Source organism: Ischnura elegans, chromosome X (genome assembly GCF_921293095.1).
Source record: "Ischnura elegans chromosome X, ioIscEleg1.1, whole genome shotgun sequence".
NCBI classification, from domain to species: domain Eukaryota; kingdom Metazoa; phylum Arthropoda; class Insecta; order Odonata; family Coenagrionidae; genus Ischnura; species Ischnura elegans.
The window spans coordinates 10,178,268-10,202,818 of record NC_060259.1 but is presented as its reverse complement, the minus strand read 5'-3'; the positions used below and the strand labels follow the sequence as shown (position 1 = coordinate 10,202,818).

Sequence of the window (24,551 nt, the reverse complement as noted above, 5' to 3'; positions counted from 1 at the left end):
TTTAAAATTTTATTCTTAAGAAAAACGTAATATTTACTTCATTTTAAAAGAAGGACATAGTTTAAGGGATAAAGCTATGTTAAACACCAATTCGGGACATACATCTGTATTTGGAGACTTTCGAGAGTCTCGTGGAAGTAGTATCGTCTCGTCTCGTCCAAAATTGGTCTCGTCTAGAGTCTCGTGTCGAAATATACCCAACGGTCTCGTATCGAGTCTCGCGGCAACACTAATCAAGAGCATTGTGGGAAGATGTTCGGACGAAAAAGAGAAGGAACGGTGCTATTTCGCACTCGCCCGACCACACATTGAATATGCTACGAGTGTATGGGATCCGGTGCAAAAACACTTAATCCGTGAATTTAATATAGTACAGGAGCGTTTCTACGCGTCACTGACTGACCGTTACACCCAGTTTTTGTTCATATATTTCCCCTTTGACTCAATACAAATCAATGTAGGAACTTTCTGGAGGACTCCTCCTAACAAAGGTTAGTGAAAGCATACACTGGCTTTGGTATAACCCTGTGACCCCAGTAGAACCGGAGAGAGAGAACTTCAAAGTCATCGTCACTGACTGACAAAAATGAAACTCCGTTTTTTGACATCATCACGTTTCTTATGATTGCTCTGAAATTATTCATGATAAAGAAAATCCACGAAATACGTAAATTAGTTCTAGGTGTTGTCCAAACGTATGCAAAATCGTGACTTTGTGTAAGTAATGGTTTCCTCTCTTTGGTCATAAAAATGGAGTGTCACTGACTGACGGGAATTGTCACTGACTGACACATGTGATTTCGCGCTTGTTAACTTTTCTTTTTCATGGAATGAGCATTGCAAAATATATTTATTGAACCCAGAATTTCATATAAAAGAAACATAAGAGCGGTATAGCCAGGAGGTATGCCCAGGGGGTACGTCCAGGGGGTCCGGACCCCCCCCCCCCCGAAATATAAAAAATACAATTATTTTCCTTGAGAAAATGTGTTAACATTAGTTTTAAAAAAACCCTGCCTTGTACCCTGTTTTTTTTTATTTTCCCCCTGTATCGGACCCCCCCCCGAACGAAATTCTTGGCTACCTCATTGAAACGTAAGCACATAGTGTGTGTGGCGGAAATAAACCACATTTTCAGACAGTATAGTTTTAATACAAAATTGAACGTTCAACACAATTATAACACAATAGGTGAGCCCGAAGGACCAGCAGTTGGCAGGCCGTTGCGACGTGTCCAGTGCCCGGCAACCGCAGAGAGAGTACAGCAGGGCAGGTGCGAGGAGTGTCTCCGCCGGTGACGAACGAGAGAGAGAGAGAGAGAGCCAAGTCGCTCCGTCGATCCGGCCCGCACGAGACGAGAGGAAGTGGGGGAGGGCGAAGGCAGCGCCGCTCGGGTCGTAACTCAGACAAAACGAGAGCGTTTGGCGCAAAACCGAACATTCCGCCCCCCTTGAACACCTTGTTCAATAAAAAGAGAAAAAAGAAAACTCATAATACATAACACAAAAAATTATAAACCGTTCCTGTAAATGTACGTCAGTCAACAAATGTCAATCGTCAATTGGGAGGGGAAATACTCGGGTGGCAGGACGGGTAAGAGTGCCCTTGGGGGTACGCAGCTGCACCACTCTAACTATTCCATCATCACCTGGTATGGCTTTAGTTATGCGTGCCAAACACCACTGAAGAGGAGGAGTTTTCGGGGAGTGCACCGCAACTAAATCTCCCACCTTAAGATTTTGCCTGCGCCGAGTCCATTTTGACCTCTGCTGAAGAGTGTGGAGGTACTCTTGATGCCATCGGCGCCAGATGCGCTGTGAGAAGGCTTGAACAGTCTGCCATCTGCTGAGCCTATTGGTGGGTAGAGCGGCGAAATCGTTCTCTGGAATGGCTGTCATTGAGGTTCCGATGAGAAAGTGTCCCGGGGTCAGCGCCGATACATCAGCAGGATCCGTGGAAAGAGGTGTAAGAGGACGAGAATTCAGCATGGCTTCTACCTTGGTGACAAGCGTAATAAATTCCTGCAAAGTGAGAAGAGTTTGGCCAATGGAACGAATTAAGAGTGTTTTGGCGCTTTTAATGGCTCTTTCCCATAGCCCTCCTTGGTGGGGCGCGGCAGGGGGAATAAAATGGAAGTTGATGCAGTTTTCACTAGCGAATTGGGAAATGGCCTCTTGAGTTGCCGGTGATGAATAGAAGTTCTTTATTGTCCTTTTCAACTGCGTGGATGCTCCAACGAAGTTTGTTCCGCAATCGGAGTATAGATCACTACAAAGTCCTCTCCTTGATACAAATCGGGTTAGTGCTGCAATGAAGGCGTCCGATGAGAGATCAGTGACTACTTCTAGATGAACAGCCTTGGTACACATGCAAATAAAAAGACACAAATAGACCTTTAATGGAACAGTTCTTCTTAGAGCATGGCTCCTAATAGTGAAGGGTCCAGCATAATCCATTCCGGTCTTCTGAAATGGTCTTATTGAGGAGCAAACGTTGAATATTCGTTGTTTCACTTCCGGTAGATCCTCGTCCAAAGGAGCGAATGGAGAACACGGCCAGTCTTCTGGCGGGAGAGAGAGCCAGCGAGGGCCAGACCACCACAAGGAATTCTTCTCGAAGAGAGGAGTGGGTAATCCACGAGAGGCACAATCAGCGGGGTTGTGTTGCGACGATACATGAAACCAACGTTCAGGAGGTACCCATTCTTGAATCTGGGCTACTCGATTTGCTACAAACACCTTAAGGCGATAGGGAGGGGTGCGGATCCATGAGAGAGCAATGGTTGAATCACACCAGGCAGTGACAGATTCCATTTTACAGTAATTGGACACAAAGTTTGAACTATAATGAATGAGTTTAGCCAGTAAATGCGCCCCACAAAGTTCCAATCGGGGTAGAGAGATACGTTTGAGAGGTGCGACACGGGATTTAGCCATGAGCAATGCTATCTTGGTGTTGTTGTCAGCAGAAGCACATCTTAAATAAATGACTGCGGCATATCCCAACTCAGATGCGTCGCAAAAACCAAGCAGTTGAACACTGCTTGTTCTTTCGAAAAATAAAGATCGAGGTAGCGTAATTTCCTTTACTCTAGCAAGATTCTTCAAAATTTCTTCCCACCGGAAGGCAACATTAGAAGACAATGGATCATCCCATTGAAGACCAAGGGTCCATAAGTATTGTATGAATGACTTAGCTAAAAATACCACGGGAGCCAACCAACCGCAGGGGTCATATATTCTTGCGATAGCGGAGAGTACTGAGCGTTTAGTATGAGGTACATTGGATATTTTCACAGCATAAGAAAACTCATCGGATGTGGAATTCCATTGCAGACCCAATATATTATAAATAGGTTGCTCCGAATATTGGAAAGAGAGAGGAATTTCTCTATCATCTTCTGAGATGTGGGATATCAAAATATCCGAATTACTGCACCATTTTCTCAACTGGAAGCCACCTAATGAGAGGAGTTTTGTTAAATCATGTTGAAGTGTGAGGGCTTCTTGCACATTATCTGCACCAGCAATGATATCGTCAACAAACGTTTGAGACTTTAGGACACGAGCAGCTTGCGGAAACTGAGCACCTTCATCTTCAGCCAGTTGATGAAGAGTGCGGATGGCTAGAAACGGTGCGCTCGTCACTCCATAAGTGACTGTTGTCAATTTGAAAACTTTGAGAAGATCCGTAGGGGTTTCACGCCAATATATCAACTGGAAGTGCTGGTCATCAGGATGAATTTTAATTTGACGATACATCTGACGAATGTCACATGCAAATACAACTGAATGGCACCGAAATCGCAGAATAACTTCACAAAGATCATTTTTTAATGTGGGTCCTGACAATAAAATGTCATTAAGTGAGACATTCGTTGAAGTCTTGGAACTAGCATCAAATACAACCCGCAGGCTTGAATTTGGATCTTGATTTTTAAAAACTCCATGGTGCGGCAAAAAATAATGCTTAACTCTAGGGAAATTATCACAAGGTGTCATGTGACCTAGGGTGAGGTACTCCGACATAAACTTAATATACTTCTCTCTCAGGAGAGGTTGCGCTGACAGTCTTCTTTCCAGACCAAAAAATCTTCTTTTGGCACACAGCGCTGAGTCTCCAAGAGGAGGGTGAAGGTCCTTGAACGGCAGCCGAGTGATGTAACGACCAGTTTCATCTCTGGAATGCGTTGATTGGAAATGCTCTTCACATTGTCGGTCTTGAGGAGTAAGCGAAAAATGAGGTACTTCCTCAAGTTTCCAAAACTGTTGAATAGAAGTATTGAGATTAGCATCATGGGTTGAAATTAAAGCGACGGAAGGCTTGTGATTAATTTCAGACACTGGAGTAATTGGAGTTGAGCCCATTAAAACAAATCCGAAAATAGTACCAAGGGCCAGTGGATAATTTTCTCCAAGGAAACAGCGAATTCCCGTAAATACATGAGGGAAGAGGTCAGCTCCAATTAAAACATCAACAGGAGAGGGCACATCAAAGGTTGGGTCAGCCAAGACAAATGATTTCATCTTCTCTTTCACTTCAGGCGAAATAGTTGTGAGAGGCAAATTGGAAGTGATATTTTGTAAAATCATCATGGGATGTGAGTAAGCGAGCACTTTTCCACCGACAGATGATAAACTAAGAAAAGTTAATCCATTACATTTGACATGAGATTGTGATAGTCCATTAATCTCATTATTTACTCGTCGGCGTGTAACGTTCAAAACTTGAGCACAGCGTTCCGAGATGATACTGCATTGAGATGCTGAGTCTAAAATTCCTCTAACTACATGAGAGAAGCCACTTGGTGTAGTTAAACGAATCAAAGTTGTTGCCAATAAAATTGACGTATTAGGTTTTGACGACGATAGTCCCACAAAGTGTTTTTCTGTAGTTAATTCCGGTTGTGATTTACCAGAAATTGATAGTGAGGGCAATTGCGCATTAGCTGCAGCGGTACCCGGGTGATTATTCAGCGATGAAGAGGAGTTCATGTTGAGGTGCAGGAGCGAATGATGCCTCTTAGCGCAACGGTTACATTTCCGAGATGAGTTGCATGACTTGACAGTGTGAGATGTTCCGAGACAATTATAACACCATTTCTTCTCTCCCACTATCACTTTCCTTTCTTGCGGCGATTTATCTTTAAAAGCAGAGCACGAATAAATGGCATGACTTGGGTCTCGACAGAATGCACAGAAGTTCCCCGTGGTAGTGGTAATCAGAGCCGTTTTATTAATTCTGATCTGAGGACCCTTTACTGTTCTCTTTCCATCAATTATTGCGTCTTCAACATGGACGCATTCGGCTTCCAAAAAATTAATCAAGTCAGAGACGGCCGGAATTTCATGATTGACGCCTCGCGTATCTTCAAAACGCTTCCGAGTTTCGAAGTCCAATTTTCTTATGAGAATGGAAAGGAGCAAAATGTTTTCTTGAGTAATATCATATTGGAACGCAGACAATGCTTGCGTATTTTCAAAGTACGTTGATAAAAAAGAACGAATGCTCGAAAGTGAGCCGTTCATTACCGGAGGCATGTCCAGAATCTTGCTTACATGAAGAGACACTAATTTCCGCACGTTGTGATAACGCTGATGCAACAAATCCCAAGCAATCTTATAATTTTCTCCGGTAATGGGCAATCCGGAAACTAATTGCAGAGCTTCACCGCGAAGAGAACTTAGCAAGTACTGGAACTTTTCTACTGAGGATAACACTTGATTCTTATGGATTGTTACGTCAAACGCGTTGTAGTAGTGCATCCATTTAATGGGTTCGCCCGAAAATTGCGGCAGCTCAAGCTTTGGCAATCGAACAGAGGATCGCGGGAGCGGATTTTCACCAAGAGTTCCGGCGAGGTAGTCTGGTTTAACGTTTGCCATCGGCAGCAATGCAGAAATAATGCAATTTGCGTCGACACAGAGATCTAACATTTCTTCGCGTAATTTCACCAAAAGTTCGTCATCTTGTAGCCCCGAGGGAGTCTCTGTATCGGTGAAACGATTCACTAAATCACTGAATTCACTTATCGTATTAACAATCTCATTTTTCCAGCAAGTCAAACGCCTAATTTGGATGTCTGAAAGAGGGGACTCTTTCGATGAGGCTTCCGTTAAGAGCACGGAACCATGAACCTTTTCAAGCCTCTTCTTCAAGAGATTTGACTTTCGGGTAAAAGTTGCAAAATTCATTTTTAAGAGTATTCACACACACTAAGAAGATACAAAAAATATCCATACCATTTTCCCGTGGGCAGCCGCGAGGTAGAAAATAGGAGAGGAGAGGAGTAGGATAACGTACGCTCGTCAGTGTGCTCGTCAAATCCAACGATGAGTCAGGAGCACGTGTCGTCACCCGTCAGCAGAGTACAACTTGATTGTAGATGCAGCGAAACAAAAAACTTAAAAAATGAGCAGAAAAGAGCAACATTTAGCGATGATACTACTTGACTGTATCTTACAAGCACTGGGTACAATAAACTCATGCACTGATTGCGAATACAATGAATCCGGCCCGAAGGACCAAAATAAATGTGGCGGAAATAAACCACATTTTCAGACAGTATAGTTTTAATACAAAATTGAACGTTCAACACAATTATAACACAATAGGTGAGCCGAAGGACCAGCTCAAGTTAAGGTTCAACACAATTATAACACAATAGGTGAGCCCGAAGGACCAGCAGTTGGCAGGCCGTTGCGACGTGTCCAGTGCCCGGCAACCGCAGAGAGAGTACAGCAGGGCAGGTGCGAGGAGTGTCTCCGCCGGTGACGAACGAGAGAGAGAGAGAGAGAGCCAAGTCGCTCCGTCGATCCGGCCCGCACGAGACGAGAGGAAGTGGGGGAGGGCGAAGGCAGCGCCGCTCGGGTCGTAACTCAGACAAAACGAGAGCGTTTGGCGCAAAACCGAACAGTGTGTATTATATCCAGTACTTTTGCTACCATTTCTTTAGTCTCGCTTAAAATAGTGAGTACGCCTAGCACTGTGATCTATTATCTAAGGAGACATCTTAATTATATTTATAGCAACTAACTCCACATGGTGAACAAAGAGTGTATGTTGTATGGGTTACATGACGTGCCACTGTTATGCCAGCATTTAATTGGAGGGAGAAATGCCGTGTACAGGGATCTCTGCAACTTATATTTTCTTGCTGGTTTAATTGCACACTTGCACTGCATTTATCACAGGAGAACCCGACTTAAAAGCTTCCCAGGTCATGTTTCTGCCTTTGCCCTCGACTACATCAACACCACCCTTGCCATGATCTGTTACGATTTCATTGCCGCTCTCTATTCTTCCTTTTTAATTCCTCGCATTCCCCGCTATGCTTTTTCCTCTCACGATGCTCGCGGTGTCTTTCAGCTCCCGTCTATGCCATCTGAATCAATCCTGACAGATGGTAAAATTAAGGATTTCAGATTTTAACAGTCATTCCACTCCTATGTCCCGCTTTCACAACAAACGTACCGAAGCGACGCGACGAAAATGAAGGTGACGGTGACAAGCGGCATGCCGAAGGCAACAATTGGCAAAAAAATAAAATACTCCGCTGTGTAAACAAATAATTTACTGAGAATAATAAAACTTAAAGGGCATTATTACTCGAGGAACATATTATGCCACAAATTTAGCGTACCAGTCGGGGCCAATGAAGCGCACGCACCAAAATTTGAAACCTGAGCACTATCAAAGCTTAAAATGTCAGTCAGTGACGGCTCTCAAGAGCAAAAACGGTGAATACTAGAGAATTTTTTAATTCTGATCTTTTATCCTTGTGATGGACTTGATTAGGATACGAAACGATTTATCTCCCGCATTCTTCGTTTTCGGTCAGCGGAAAAAAATGGATGTCAATCGTCACTGACTGACACCAAAACGACGCACTGTTGCATTACATTCCTCTGCAGGAACATGTGACTTTCAAGTATTGATGAAATGGATTGGTAAGTAATAGTCATGATTGGGGAGGATGGTTAACTGGAAATTTTCATGGAAAAATCGTATCTTCGTTGCGAAATCTTCAGTAATAGAATGGCTCTGTAAATAGAATCATTTGCTCATATGAAACAAGAGCTCAATTCCGCGGCGTTTTCGTAAAAAATGGTTGGAGTATAGGGATAAACAAGTACGGATTATTAAAATGTGAATTATTTACACCATTTCAGGACTTTGAACGGTCCATTTATCTCAAATTGAATTTTTGAACCCTGGTATGACAGTTACGTAGAAACGCTCACAGAGAAAAGCTGCGCGATTCGTCACGAACTGCTTCGGGCGAACAGAAAGCGCTTCGCAGCTGTTAAACGAATAAGGTTGGAAGCCGCTGGAGACTCGGAGGCTGCGCAGTAGGCTTAGATTTTTTTGAGTAATTAGGAATGGATATATTAAAGAGTGACACGGAAAACATCGTATTAGAGCCCCACTACATTTCTTGGTCCGGCAGAAACTGTAAATTTAGACGGGTGTTTTGCCAAAACGGATAGGCATGGGAATTTGTTTTGCCCCGCACGATAAACTGAAAAATATAAAAAAATCTCGCTTAATAAAGTTCAATTTTTATAATTATAAAGGTTTTTCATTACTGCTAGGCGTAATATAGTCTAAGATTTTTCTTTTCTATGAAAAGATTAATGATTATGTATGAGCTCAATCATCATCAAATTGCACCATTATAACATCTCATGCATTGAAGCTTTGATACAGAAAAAGTATATTCTAGTGTATGAAAAAGTGAGAAAACCACTAGTACGAAGAAATATGCCCACGGTAAAGAGGATATACCGGTATCGCGGATTGATAAGGTAGGAACACAATTTTTTAAATTGTGGGAGTGATGAGGCATGCTTCATTAAGGGCTTCTCTCTTTTTTAGGCGGAAATAGTGAAAGATTTTTGATTGCTGACCATATTTGGGGGAAAATTCGGTAATGTAGTGAGAGCATCGTATTTATGGATGAAGAACATGAAAATTTCTATTTTCCTCTGGCGCATCCACGCCTAACTAAATGCTGCCCTCTTGCTTGTATGTCAATCCACGAGAGCTCGATCAAGTATGGGTTACATGGTCATCTTTCTGGAGATCATAAACAGTCTGACTGAGGGGTTCAGAGGGCGCTGAAGCTTAATATTTAGTTCTGTAGATAGGTCATAAAATACCAGACTGCAGTAATCAAAGATTGGAAAAATTACGGAGGAAACAAGTTGCTTTCTCATGTGAACCAGAAGCATATTTTGATGAATATTCAATCTATGGAGAATTGCATCAACTTTATTTGAAACAGGAAAAATATGATCTTTCGAGGAGAGAGTGTCGTTGAAGATCACCCCAATGCATTTAGCCCCCGCAGAATAAGGTGTTCGATTTCCATGGGTCAATCTCAGACAATTCGGTAAAATTGTTCTTGGGTCACCAATTATATTTGATTTGGTTTTATTGCTATTTATTTTTAAGAAGTTGTCTCCAGGCCATGAAACTATGGAAGATATAACTCCATAATATGTCTGATGGCCTCAAGAAAATCTTGTGGTTTACAGTGGCCGGTCACACAAGGAAGGGAAGTACAGCCCGACGTCGGCATCAGCCTTGTATTGACGCAAGGAAAGCGCGGCTCAAAGTCCCTCTCGACGGATGGAAAGCTGGACCTGAACGGCCCTCCGCAAAGCTCTCAAGCAGGGTAATCCCTGAGAGCACCGCCGGGATTCGATCCCGGGAGCACGTGGAGGTCACCATCGCTCTCGCTACCACTCCGACCCGATGCCCGCTTCATTGGTGAAGTGAGAGCGAGTCTGTTCCTTGGAAGAAATATGAACCAGGGCCCTCAAAATGCATGCGCAGTTACCAAAGCTAATGCCAACATTGAAACTCCAAATCCAACTCCACAGTGAAATGGAATGAGTGATCGCGTTAAGTACCTACTTATAAACAGATTTTATTGAAATGGTTATCCTTCACACTCTTCATGAGTGTTTAATGTGATGAGAACAATCCTTCCAATCGATCGATTGACAACATAAAAATAAAATTGTATCGATTCATCCTCGGTCACGTGCACAAGAGCCGAAGATCGCTCTTGTTCACATTTCACTCGGAGGGGCCAACTGTCGCGATGGTCTGCATCGCCCCACCTGCTTCCGTGTATCATCCAAACCCTCCGTGCAGCGATGGCAGCGCCACCTGCAAAGGAAGGCGCTCGCGGAGGTGTTTCATCTCGGGACGCTACGCTTGCACTCACTTGTATCCTCTTCTCGTCAGCGGCGGAGCAAAGACCGCACCCGAGTGCCTTGGGCCGAGTGAGGGGTTGGGTGCACTGAGAGCGGCATTTCTCCCAAACAGCGACTCTTCTCGAGCGTCGCGGGTCAAAGACGAGTCCCGGAGGAAATGCAACACCGCGGCGAAGGATATGAGAAAGTTTTCCCAACAAGCGAGAGAAAAAGGCAAGGCTCAGACTATCACTTTAATAAATTAATAGTCATTTTGATAAATCTTCACTTTGAAAATTTTCATTTGAATCGTTAAGTTTCATCAAGACTCTTCGGTAGATGCTTATCAAAGGAGTTCTATGAAATACGTAGAATGACTCGGTACATTTATCATTGCAATCTCTTAGCACCCATCCAGGTTTTGCAAGTAGTCCAGTAACAATAGGAGTCGGAATCATTCATATCTTATGCCTTCGTAACTGGCGAATCTGAATTAAAAGCAAGCAAGTACATGGAATGGCAGTGATTTAACTGCGCAGCGGTTGCATCAAGGAACGCCCAAAGGATACTCTCATACTTAAAAGATTGACGGCAATTTTAAATTAGCTTCATAATATCCAAAACTATCGTGAAGTGGCTTCACGTATATTTAGAATTTTAATGGCTCAGCCTCATTAGTAAGAAAAGTTTCATTTCGAATGCGTGGACAGAATGAGGGTCTTCTGCATTGTCTTCATTTGTGATTTGTGATTTTTTTACCAATTCCCAAAAAGGGCAGTCGAACTAATACAAATGATTACAGACCGATTATTTTGCTGTCGGTTTTTCCAAAAACCATAGAAAAGGTTGTCAAAAAACGTTTATTAAGTTTCGTTTCCAGAAATAGCTATTTATCACATAACCAATTCGGTTTTGTGGAAGGAAAATCTACTGAAGACCCTCAGCTTCAATTTTTCTCTGAATTATTTAATGGGCTAAATAAAGGGGCATACGTTTCAGGCATATTTGTTGACATCAAAAAGGCCTTTGATTCACTGGATCATGATATTTTGTTGTGTAGGCTAAGGGAAGCAGGTGTAAGAGGCGTAGCACTAAATTTGATTTGTAGCTACTTGAGTGGAAGGACGCATTTGGTAAAATTTAAAGATTGCACTATATTTTACCTGAGACTATTCTTTATGGTGTGCCACAAGGTTCAGTACTCGGACCTATTCTATTTTTAGTATACGTAAACAATTTATGTGCTGGACTATTCAATGGGGAACTTACCTGTTTTGCTGATGACACAGCCTTGTCTTATTCTGTAAAAGATCTACCAACTGTTAAAGAACATATTCAAAGCGACTTCGACAAGCTTAAGTACTGGTTTTCTGTTAATAAATTTACGCTGACTGAAAAAACTAAATTTTTTCGACTCAGCTTAAGAGATAGAAAAGATTATATTGGTTGTTAGTATTATAAGTGTGCCAGTTGCCTTCTATCTAAAGATTATCTTTGCAGAAAGTGCGTGCAAATAATTCAAGTTAGTAATATAAAGTATTTGGGTCTTGTTATTGATGAGAATTGAAATTGGAAAAATTATTTACAAAATTTAAAAAATTACATGAAAACAGCACTTAGGAAATTCTATTACATATGACAGATATGTAATTTACCTGTACTAAAAATGTATACTACTCACTAGTTAATTCAAAACTGCAGTATGGTCTTTGTTGTTGGGGTGGAACATGAATCTCGAATCTAAATCCAGTTTTATCGTCACAAAAGAAAATAATAAGAATGATAATGGGTGCAAAAAGACATGACGCTTCTTATCCATTATTTAAATTACTGGGTATTTTACCCCTTAGATATTTATATGTTAATAGAGTCCTACGCATTTTTTATATCAGAGGTGGAAATTTCACTGACTATGTAAATAATTCCTACCATGGCTTGAGGCCACCGAATAGAGTACCTATCCCCAAACCGAATAACAAAGCTTTTAGAAGGTCTTATGTATTGTTACTACTTTGTGCTACTATTGTGTTACCCATTGTGCTGCTAAGATGTTTAACCTTCTACCATTTCATATGACCTCTATAAAGTCCTTCACGTTGTTTTTACGTGAATTGGAAATATGGTTGTTCTCCATAGACAGTATTGAAGAGTACATGTAAATATTATCTTTGTACATTATTTTAACATTATATGTTATTAGTCTGATTTCTGTACAGTGTATGGAATATTTCTATGTGTAATGGTAATTAATATATTTGTTTTCATTTGCTTTTGTTTCAATCCTTCACAATATTCTCAAAGGAACACACGTAAAAGAAAATCGTACTTTGACTCATTAGTTAAGGCATATTCTTTTGTTTCGGCCGCACAAGCCAGCTGTCTGCTTGTTAATTTAAGAGGTGGCAACCCCAGCATTGGTCCTTACCACAGGGGTGCCTATATTCCACCACTAATGCTTAAGTAAGCTGTTAAAATTTCATGTACCATAATGTGGAATATTATTATTATTTTATTCTTTATTCCACAAGATTTACTTGGAGGTCTGCCAGCGTCGGGCCTTGCCAAGACGCTGCCTCAAGTTACAATTCATTTAAAAACAATCTAACTGTTCTACATGTATCCAGTATTACAGATTTTTGAATGTTATATATTGTGTTTCTTTTAATTTTTAATTGTTCAATTCCAAAATTTAGTGATGAATGTATTATTCCTGTTGATGATATTACTATGGGGATGATGGTGACCACGTCCTGTTTCCAGATAGTTTTTATTTGCCTTGCGAGGTCTTGATATTTTTGTTTCTTTTCCTCGTATTCCTTCTTAAGGTTGTGGTCAGCCGGAACTGCTATTTCAATTATAAAGGTCTGCTTTTCTTTTTTTTTAATCCAGATTATGTCCGGTCTGTTATGCTGGACAGGTTTGTCTGTGTAAATTGTGTTGTCACAGTATATTTTGCATACATTATTGTGTCTTTTGGTGTATTCATTACCTACTAGATTCGTACATTCGCTAATTATGTGTTCTATCGTCTCAGTCTTTGCATTACATTTGCGACATAAGTAATTTAATACGCTTCCGTCTTTGATTATATATTTCCTATAATTCTTCGTACCAATTACTCTGTCCTGGATGGCTACCATTGTCCCCTCCGTTTCCTCTCCATAGCTCACCTCTTTTCAACCAGGCATTTGATAGTGAGGTGTCTACACATTCCTGATGAAGAAATTTGTGATGAATGCCATGTATTTGCTTGCTTCTCCATGTGTCTTCTAGCTCCTCTATTTTTTCTTCATCTATCGATTTATCTCTGACATTAAGCTGGAGTGGTGTTGCTTTATCATCATTTTTTACGACTGACTTATAGAGGTTAGTCGTCTCGCCTTTTTGGAAAAAGTAATTTCTAAATTTATCTATAATTCTGTAATGTAGGTTCTTAATGCGTATTAAACCTCTACCACCATTTTTTCTCTTAATGTATAACCTTTCGACAGCAGCATTTGGATGATGTGATTTGTAATCTGTTAACGCTTTCCTTGTCAATCTATCTAGGTCTTCTAAATCCGTATTAGTCCAATGAATTACACCAAATGTATACGTTAAAGTTGGAACAGCAAATGTATTTATGGCTTTTGTTGTATTCCTGCTATTTAACTGCGTTTTAAGTATAAGTTGAAGCCTATTTTTATATTCTCATGTGACTTTTTCCTTAATTTCTTTCTGTGGGATTTGAGTGTTCTGCACTATGCCAAGATATTTATATTTTTCATGTTCTTCCATGTTTTCGATTTTTCCGCTATCTAAAAGAATATCTTGCCCTTTAACGTATCTCCCTTTATTAATTTCTAATTTCTTATTATTTTTATCATTATCATTGTTATTGTTATTATTTTTATTATTATTATTATTACCACTTGAAAAACTTCTAACCTATATTTATCAATAGATAATTATTTTTCCCATAATTATAAAACATTGAAAGACAATTTTCATAAAATAGAAAAGAGGAATCTATACCAATATAAAATCCCCAAATGCTTCAATCAATATGGTGAAAAAAATGGTGGTTACCGTTCCTAAATTGTTTAACAAATTACCAAAAGAAATGCATGGTTTAACAACATATTCGGCTGTCAAAAGTAAACTTTTAAATTATCCACTTGAGGACTTTAATTTTTTATTTTAAGGCAATATAAGTTTTTTTTTGTTTTTTTTATTGTTTTTAGATGTTTTTAACTTCTTCCAAATCAATTATGGAGAACCTGCTTATGAGCCTGTTTTGGCTCAGAAGGTCTCCTAATTATAAAAATACTATTTTTATATTCTAAAATATTGTAATATCAGGGTTTTTCTCTTTTATCTTAGTGAAAAGCGTGTTAAGAATTTGTAAAGGGAATGTTTTTAATGTATTATATGCATTTTAATTTTTGAGCTATGTATTTTTAATGTATAATTATGTATTTAAACAATAAACAATATTACTAAAAAAATTATTATTATTATTATTATTATTATTATTATTATTATTTATTATTATTATTATCATTAATTAAAATGAAAACTTCAAAATTCCTTCGTGATTAATAACGCTATGTATTTGTGTTGTTATTTAAATTTGGTTCAGGTGGCTCAATACAAGATTTTTTGCAAGTAGTGCTATATTTGAAGCCCTAGTAACAGGTTTTACTTCAAAGAAGTGCATACTCTCATATCAATAATGTGAGTATATGTAAAGAAGAGGCTGTTGCTGTAACCATGAGCTGAGGAAAACTGGGAAAATACTAAGCATTACTACGGTAAATATAAAGAAAGAAATGAAATACTTTCAAATTGATTTATTAAGATTCAAATACCTATCCTTCTTCACGAGTGTGAAATTTAATCGAATTGAAATTTACAACCGAGAGAAACAGCAAACACGCAAAGGCTATCGTTGGAGAAAGCCAATCAGGGTTCACGTGATCTGAGATTTGACCATTACGGTGATGCGCAGAATCTAAATATAGCTCTTATTTGTATTAACTCTGGTGTAAATGCCCGGTTTCAATTTTAATATGATGTAATTGAAGATCTTACGACGCACAATGTGATTTGCTGAGGTTGCAAAATTAATTGCTTGGTTTAATTGATCACAATTCTATTCAACATGTTCCTAGTTCAAGGAGAAAACAAATATAGGAATGATGTTAGTTCTAATTATCGAATGATACAATGTGCGACGCCTTTGTCAAACTGAAATCCACTCATCAACAGCCCAATATTCACCGCCCGAGGATAACAGCATTATATGGATAGGGAGACGACTAGAACACACAGGCATTGCATCGCCTAGTAGCCAAAAGAATTCCCGACGAGTACTTATTCATTTACACGTATCTCCTTCGGAAGGTGGGTACTGAATAATTTGAGTTCAACCAATCGAAATAGTTATTACCATCATCATTGACATAGTTGTTTGGTGCCTAAATATAACCTACAATACCATCAGTTTTTTTCAAACAATTATATACCACATCTACCCGTTTACTGTCCCGTGTGGCAAAAATCATCATCAATATTCTCAAAACACTTGTAATTGATCATTTCAGATTTGCAGATCAGCAATGTAACGAGAAGTTTATGCAAGGCAAGTCACTCATGTCTCATTTAAAGTGCATCCAGGGTATACAATTTCCCTTTCTCTCAACGCACAAAATGTAAGGTGGATAAGTGAGATCACTATTGATGCCTTTTCCCCTCGCCATATAGTTACTATATGCTACATTTTCCCTCTATTTGAACCTGACGATGTCGCACGGCGACGAAACTCGTTGTTACTAACATCATATGTGACATTGACAAAGTTTTTTATTTCAAATGAAACAATTTCACCGAGTTACGCCTCAAGCCGTCAATTTTCTTTAGTTACTGTAGTGTTAAAAATTAAATTTTAACATGCCATGATTTTTACTACGGTAAGAAACTCAATCGTTTTAAGTGGAAAAGTGCTGCAATCCTATTGAAACGATTAAAAAAATCAAAATCTAGGATTATGGATACGGTTCGTGTTAAGATAGAAATATGGATCTTAAACTAACGAAAATAAATGCAGGAAACAGTTTTGTGACTTAACGGAAAGAGATATTTCACATGAACCAATTTTAGCGTTGCTGTAATTAGGGTTTTGCGCGTTCAACTTCACTATTACGTTTCTGCGTTGGGATTGTGGATTAACAGAGGGAAAAAAACCAAGGAGCATGAAGCGCGGACTTGAAATCTGCATTATTATCAAAAGTTTAGTCCATCCTCTCCAGATCTTTCCTCCATTACGTCCCTTTTCTTGACATTACACCCTTCGTCAGCTCACACGCTACGTCAACTCACACAGCTCACACGCTATAGGTAGTGATATGCGTCATTTTGGACTTAGGTGCATGTAATTCGAGAAATTCATAGATTGCAATAAAAAATTTGTCATTTTAACACACTCTTTACTGTGCTAAAAATTTCTCCCCGCAACACCCTGATTTTAAAATTATATGATCACTCAGCTTCGGTGGAAATGCACTTGTTATTTTGTCATCCAAGTGGGGGGAATGGCTTGATACCATGATTAGGATACCATCTACGGAACACATTCTATGGCTTTCAAACGGGTTTTTAAACAGATGTCACAGAAATCTATTCATTTTCATGCTCTTCTTAAGAGTGCGGTAATGAGTGCTGAATAACGTTGCACGCACCTGCCTATTGCCCTTGCCAAATGTTGACTTCCCCTTATCGTTCTCTATTTAACAATTGCTCCGAGAGATCAACTTTACCAATACACCTTATTCCATTACTTCACTCCCTCACAATTTTCCTCCCACTAAACTCCCACGATAACAACAAAAGGCACTTCAACAAGTTCTCTTAAGCATTTTCACCGAGTGAATCCGGAGACTAATTTCATGTCTTTCACTGCATGCCACTCCCAAGTAGTTTTCGTGTGTAATACTTGAAATGATGGAATTGCGTCGAGACCATTTGCAGTGCAAAAAATAGCTCGGAAAAGTGCCAAATGTTTTAACTGCGGTAAGTGCTACGCCATGTCACTGAGGAATGGATGAACTTTCTGAATCCCTTCCGAAAAAATGGCATGTGAACGGCAGGCAGCAACACCATGAAGTGAAGTCATTCTATTCCAAAGGTATTGTAATTGAATTAAACATTCCCTGATGAACAAATCTAAAAAAGACAATTTTCTCCTATTTCTTTATTTAACACTCGAAGTCGGTTTTTACCTTTCCATAACCGTCAAGACACGTAAATACGTTAACGCTGGCAGAGAACAGTATGAAAATCATCAGTGGAAAATTATTTGTTTTGGTAGAATTCATTGACGTAGTCAATAAGTTTCTTGCTTATTCATAGGGTGGACCGGGGCACGTTTACGTGGATATATTTCAACGAATTTTCTAATTTTTATGTTTTAACTTAGGAAATGTTAGGCATTTTGGTTTTATAAAGAGGTTAATAAAGTCAAAATTTTGTATTTAGTTGTTGGCTTATTTGTGTTTTTAACCGTAAAAACTTGTTCTAAGGTCCAAGTCTGTGGCGTAAACTTAAAGTGTTGTTTACCCAACAGTTCTACTCAACAAATTTCGCCGCAACAGGCTAATTACCATCCTCCATATATTCCGAAGACACGCAGGTCAGCTCTGGATTTGCAAGGGACAGTTCTACGGTAAGCAGAGAGAATGGCTGAGTGGCAATCTACTCGACAGAAAGTATACTTTGCAGACCTTCGTGCGACGCACTCACATTCGAATCTCAATATAGAAAATGAAAAAAACCGATATCTCAATATTAAGCCGGACTTCTAGGGTACAGTCTGAGCCAAAATCTGATGCAAACTATGTTATTTTTTCGCTAGCATGCCACGAGGCGACCCAGCGAGGCTTCGAGGCTGCAACAACGCAGCCCTTGGCTATGGACGATGAACTTCCTCCTCGTCGCTCTCGTATTGGAAAATTCAATCGGATTCAGCCGGATGGAGTATTTTACCAATAGGCATTGTCGGCCCAAGCTTCCACGCTCAAAGCCATCAAATGCATGATTTTAGATTCTGAAGAGGATTTCCAAGGGCACCCTTAAAATCTTTTTCCGGCAACGCGGTGCCGCAGCTGGCCATTTCAATGAGGATGGGAATGCCCTTGCTTGGTGCCGTAATGAAATGAGATCCACTCCGGCAAATTCTATTGAAGCTCCCAAATGGAATGACCTCTCTATATTTTAGGGCGACCTCCGTGAGTATTCATGGCATCTCCTCGACAAAAACCACATTTCCCTATTCGTGCTCATGAATTTCCAGGCGCCTCCTCTTTCCATTACCATTCTATCTTGAGAAATATGAATTGAAATGAAATTGAATAAAGAAATTCTAGTTACTTTTTAAAATTGCCTGACAGCTCCTCATTACTTACCACTTTATCCAGAAAAAATTTTTTTTGATGGAATACAACAGAAAACTTATCAAACTATGATAGATTAATTATTTTCTCAAAATTTAAAGCTAAGAGCAACAGAAGATAATTAATCGAAACTAAAAGAAATATGAGGAGAAGAGAGAACTCTATTACTGGTAGAGCAACCGTTGGACGAATCAAGAAAGAAACAATCAATCGAAAAGCTACGGTGAACCAAATATTCTACAAAAATAAGAATTTATTGGCCATATCATGAGGCATAATAAGGCTGCAAAGACTACTATGTGAGGACTGGTAGGCAAAAAGGACGGCAAAAACGTCTCCAATAATAATATCGAACTAAGTGATACAGGAGATAAAAATGAGAAAATTGTCCGCATGAATATGTGTGGTGAGGAAAGAGGCCAATGACAGGATTGATGTTGATTGTCGATGATGAGAGGAAACTAAGCCTAACTGATGTAAACGGTCAAGTACTGCAGTAACCCATCAATTTTGGCAAGTATTACTGCAGTATTTGATGGCTTCGAGAACGTTTAAAATTTTCCTAACTATCATCTGTAAAAGATGAGAATTAGAAATATTCTCATGTGCCTCCCTTCCATCACAGTGAGTGAACAACAGATGTAATCTAGCCATATCAGCGATAATACAGCAGTTATTTTGTCCCCATCATTCAACATCCAACATATTTTTCATTTACAATACTTCAATCGGTACACTATAGCCCGTCATTTCTCCCACGCTAGTTCTTTCATTTCCCGTGTGCTCTCTCTCCCCGTGTCCTTCTTTATCTGTCGCATGTACTTATCTATCGGTTTTCGGGGGACTTTTCCTTCGTGTCTCCCTTGCATTATACATTCCTCACCTAATTTCTATGCCTCATGACAACACCTACCCTCCGGGTCCTTCTCTGACGCATGATTCCTCGCAGTTCCCTTTCCCCCACTACTCTCTCGTTCATCTCCTCGTTTTCCACCTTCACCGTTCATTTGATATTCAGCACCCGACGCGTCGCCAGCACCGTGTCTCATCGTCTGTTCTGGTCATCCTTTCTGCATTTGTTCAGCTCTCAGATCCATAAAGTGCCACTGCCTACATATTTTCACGCAGTTTCCGTCTCTCCATTCTTAATCTCTTGGAGTGAATTATCGGTCTTTTATCCACGACTACCATTGTAGCTGGGGATAGATTGCAATTTTTGTTGCTGGGCTCTTCTATCCCAGGTATTTCCGAGGAAACTGAATGATTCCTTCTGCTCGAATAGCACTCCTTTGAGGCGGATATTGGCTACTACTTTCTCAGTGTCTTATAACTCTTCCTTCCTGTGTTGGTACTGTGGCAAAGTGGTCACGGTAGAGTCAGTAAATGATTCTTCTATCATTGTAACCAAGCCAATATTTCCAATATGCTGACAATCTTATAATATTTAACATTCTCAAATGCCATCTCCAGTCCAGGGTGTCCCATTTCCGCTCAGCCCATGCTTGTTCGGAGACGTTTTCTTGGAGACCACTAGAGACCTTTTGTGCTCAACTTCAGTGCTGCTATCCTTTCGAGGTAAATCATATCCATCATCACTTTAGGGGAATTCATATGAATACAGCTCGATGCCTGTCTTCACCCTCCCGGACTCACAATTCTTAAATGTCCGCAAGCGATTGACATCGGCGGTAGCATTCCGAAACGAACGAACTCGATCAATCAGTCGGTGCTTATTTCTTCTATCAAAGCTCCATCTAAATAAATTCCTTACCACAGAAAACTGAGGCAACAAGAATTCCCATTGAATCCCATTTAAGTCGACGAATGCACCATACCTAATATCTCATCAAGGAGCCTGGTGACCCTCTACGTTTATGGTACCACAGGCTGATATTTTTCTAAATATCATGGGATGAAACAACCAATTTTGGTTTCAATTTTTTTCTGATTTACCTCAAATGTATCAATTCCGCTCGACCGGTCGATTTTCCAAGGACATGAACTTTCTTGAGGAAAACGGAGGACGCTACGAAAGGACTAGCAGAACAAATTTAAGACCAGTCGTTCCAACAATAATATTATTCTTGTTACATTCGAGTTTTCGAATGTAGTGACAAGCATCGTTATTTTAGCTTAAGCAAAATTTTAATTTTTACATGAAAGTTTCCTGAAACAGATTTAAAATATCATGTATCAGTATTTTTGCGAACACTTCTTAATTCCTTTCGTTGTTTTGATGGAATTCCACATTCCCCTCTCTTGAACAGTCGTATTTTGTGTTTTTGTACCGATGCTTTCCTTCCTTCATAATTACTCTATCATCTGTGACATATCAGGGTGCATTAATTAGGCCCCTGTTACCTTTAATCTGCATTTCGAATTTGAAAATTATAGGTCGGAGAATAATTAAGTTGATATTTTCATATTTTAGGTCGGCATAGGTACCTTAATTTTGAAAGTGATCTGCTCCATGCACCCTGAAAATGTCAAGATAGTACCCTAAGATTTAATAGCAAAAAAAGCAAAATACAATCAGTCGACGGGGTTAGAAGCGTCCGCTAGAGTCGCGGCATTATCAGGTCCCATCGTTCGATATTCTTTCGAAACAAAACAGGGCTTAGAAGCGTAAAAACGTGCGGCCAGCATACCACCCCAGCACGGAGTAGAAATGGGAGGAAGTCGCCATGTTAAGCCGTGTCCCAATTGGTCATTTGGCTATTCCAATTCCAGGATTTAGCCATGACGCCATCTTGTAAGGATGTCCCAACTCGTTAGCCAGCATAAGGGAAGGAATTAAGGCAGCTAACGCGGCCGCCAGATTTAGGCATCGAGGAGTGCATCCTTCGCCCCACTTTTCCCATGATTCAAAGCGTGCAAAGCGTCTTCAGGAAGGAATCAGAGAAAGGGCATCATGACCGTCAACAAGGGATACTTGTTTGCAAGTAGTGTTGATATTTTGAGACTTGTTCGAATAATTATAAGTTTTTATTTTGTTTATAAGAATGAAATTGCGTTAATAGAAGTGTAAGAATTACGGAGAAATTAGGTAAAGAGAAGGTGGCGTTAATTTTAATGCTAATTAATGTTTATATGCTTCTTATATATGTATATGTTATTTTATAACTTTTTATACCGATCACATGTTCTCTTTTGCTACCCTTTAATTTTTTAACTTGTTAAATAATGCTCATTGATGTTTATATGCTTCTAATATATACTTTATTATGTAAAACTATGACTAAATTCTTATTTATGTAATACTTTTTTGCACATTAGGTTAACACCCGTAAGAATAAACAATCATTATTATATGTTATTGGACAAAGTCCCGAAATTGGAATCGGAATAAGTAACGAAAATTAAAATATATAGTGATTATAAGATTATACCGAAACCTGATTTATGTACGTAAACCATACTTTAAATAGATTTTGAAAATAATTCCCAAGTCAGACGGTAACCGTTTGAATAGACTAAATAGACCTGTTCTTAATAATACAAAACTAGAAATGAAATTGCTAAAATATAAGAAATTCGAAAAAGTACTTGGTTGAGAGACGATTGAAATATTACAAACCAATTAAAAGGAATATACGCTAACATTGCGCCACAAACTTAGCTAAAATCTCTTTCACAAAACCATACGGAACTAAAAATACGAATTGGAAAGTATACCCCTACTTTACTGTTACAAAAACAAAAAGGTTGTCTAAGATACTAAAATTATGATAAAATACTCTTCTCCGGCATCTAATACTCAAAATCACTTGACACATCGCATTTTACATGATTAATACATTACATATAATGTATTCTCCATGACATTTTAACAATTTAGGGCGGGTTTTGTTCATCATTTGTTCAAATCATTTCGAATATCTCTTGTTTTGCACTGGCTTAGTGCCCAGTAGATGGCAGCACCTGCGTGAGGATGTCCCAATTCATGCTCCCTTGTGGTTGGCTGCCCAGAATCTGGCTGGCTTAATACATGATGCCTAATGGCTAACGAGTTGGGACACGGCTTTAGACATCAGAGATGGGAACAGCAGCTAGTGCGTTGAGTCCATGTAGCGGCGCCACATCCGCGTGGCCTTCTCGTTTAATCCTGAATCACACCATTATTTTTTCCGTCCCTCTGAGATGTAGCTCCGGCTACAGCTTTCCAGACACCGATCGACCTATCATTTTTCTGAATCACACGGTCCCTCCTGCTGCACATACAGCCTGCTGAAAAATGTAATGGAGCTGTTTATGAAGAAAAATAACAATGGTGAGCTCAGATAGTGAAATTGATTCGTCAGATTGTGATTGAAAAACAGTCACTTTCTATTGCTGAATGTGCTAATTGCAGTATGTTAGTTGGGAAAAGAGTAAATTGGGGTTTTTTCTTTCTATATTGTTTGTACGGTAAAATATTTCTAAGAAATAACAATTTTGTCAGCAGCGCAGTTTATTAAGAATAATGACTGTGAAATACACTTAAGAGCTTTACATCAATACTTTAAATTGGGCATAAGCCATAAATTAAAATTAACTGTATTTCTTAGAAAGAATACATTATTCGATGTAAGTTCTACAGCTTCTACAGCTAGCAGGAGACCATACCAAAAACAAGGTCGTAGGGCTCCGCACTTCAAGAATACTATAAAACGACCGTTTCAGCAGGCCTTTAAATATGTATGGGAGGTTAGGAAGTGGAGGCAATGGATCATCGACGGCTCCTGCCTAGAAATAGGGTTTGTTTGTTAATAAAAGAGTCCGTTTCCCTACTTTAAGCACACGATTGAAGTCTATTCTCCATAATAGTATATGGAATGCACACAAAGAAGAAGCCTTTCAGTGCACCTCTTGCAGTGCCCAGCGATTGCTTAATAAGAGTCATTCGTAGCAATATTTATTAATTTTACTTTCTGGTGATTATTTTTTATCATTATTATACCTATTATCCAGGTATAAAAGTGAATGAGACCATATTGCATCCACACGCTTGCCGCGTCGCCGTACTCTCCGCCGCCGCCGGCCATAACCGGAGTCGACCGCACGCTCGAAAAAACGATTTAAAATTCGGGGTTGCAAATTGGTGCAAGGTTATACTTCAGATCCACAATGTAGAAGCTTTATAGAACGACGTAGTATCAGTCACTTGGCGGAAGTCGGTGGCAATATCTACTTTTTCTCTACGTTTATGTAAAAAATGGGCTTAAAACAGGCTCCGCCGTTTTGTTATATACGCCTGTATCTATGGTTATTGATGAAACAAAATCTTTAAAAACCCTTCAAATGGAAGACAAAGAAGTGTTTATTAAGATGATATAACAGTTTTGTCGATAAAACTATTCATAAAACCACTGCACGAGGATAAAGTTGGCAATTTTCAGAAAGAATCGAGGGTGGTTGTTTTTCGCTAAATTTGTTCAAATTTAACCTCACATATATTGTTAACGTGAAAACACAGAAAAGAAATAATTTGGAAAGTTATGCACACTTTATTTGAGAATATGTATGCGAAGTTTCAACTTCCTGGCTCAAAAAATTGTTTTTGAGGTTTTGGCCAGCTTTTCTTGATTCTAGCCCACTGTGCGCTGTCCATTCCTGTAGCTTTTCGCACCTTTTTCGATCTCACAGCCCATTGCCGTACGACCTGCATCACGAAACATCTATTTACTCGGTTGATTTGATTGGTTGTATTCAAATTTGGGGGCGTCACTATGAATGATTTACATAGGCGTACACTCCTTTTGATATCTGGTGATTTTTCCTGGTATTCTTCCGCGTTTATCCATTTTGTAGGACAATATTTCGCCAGCGATCCAGTTGGCTTCATCAGATCCAATGAAGTGTCGATGCAGAATACTTGGAAACTTAAGGTACACTGCTCTTGGCTGCAGCAGCAATTATTTTGGACAAACGATCATCG

The 24,551-nt window shown here is 39.4% G+C and overlaps 1 protein-coding gene across 1 annotated transcript; it reads right to left on the bottom strand.

Annotated features, from left to right (window-relative positions):
- Positions 1 to 1,456: 1,456 nt before the first annotated feature.
- LOC124171415 lies at positions 1,457 to 6,310 on the bottom strand. The gene is made up of 2 exons (XM_046550588.1): positions 6,243 to 6,310; positions 1,457 to 4,265 (listed from the first exon to the last, which is right to left on the bottom strand). Exons 1-2 carry the CDS (start codon positions 6,243 to 6,245, stop codon positions 1,551 to 1,553), a joined length of 2,718 nt encoding a protein of 905 aa, XP_046406544.1. The 5' UTR covers positions 6,246 to 6,310; the 3' UTR covers positions 1,457 to 1,550.
- Between the last annotated feature and the right edge of the window lie 18,241 nt (positions 6,311 to 24,551).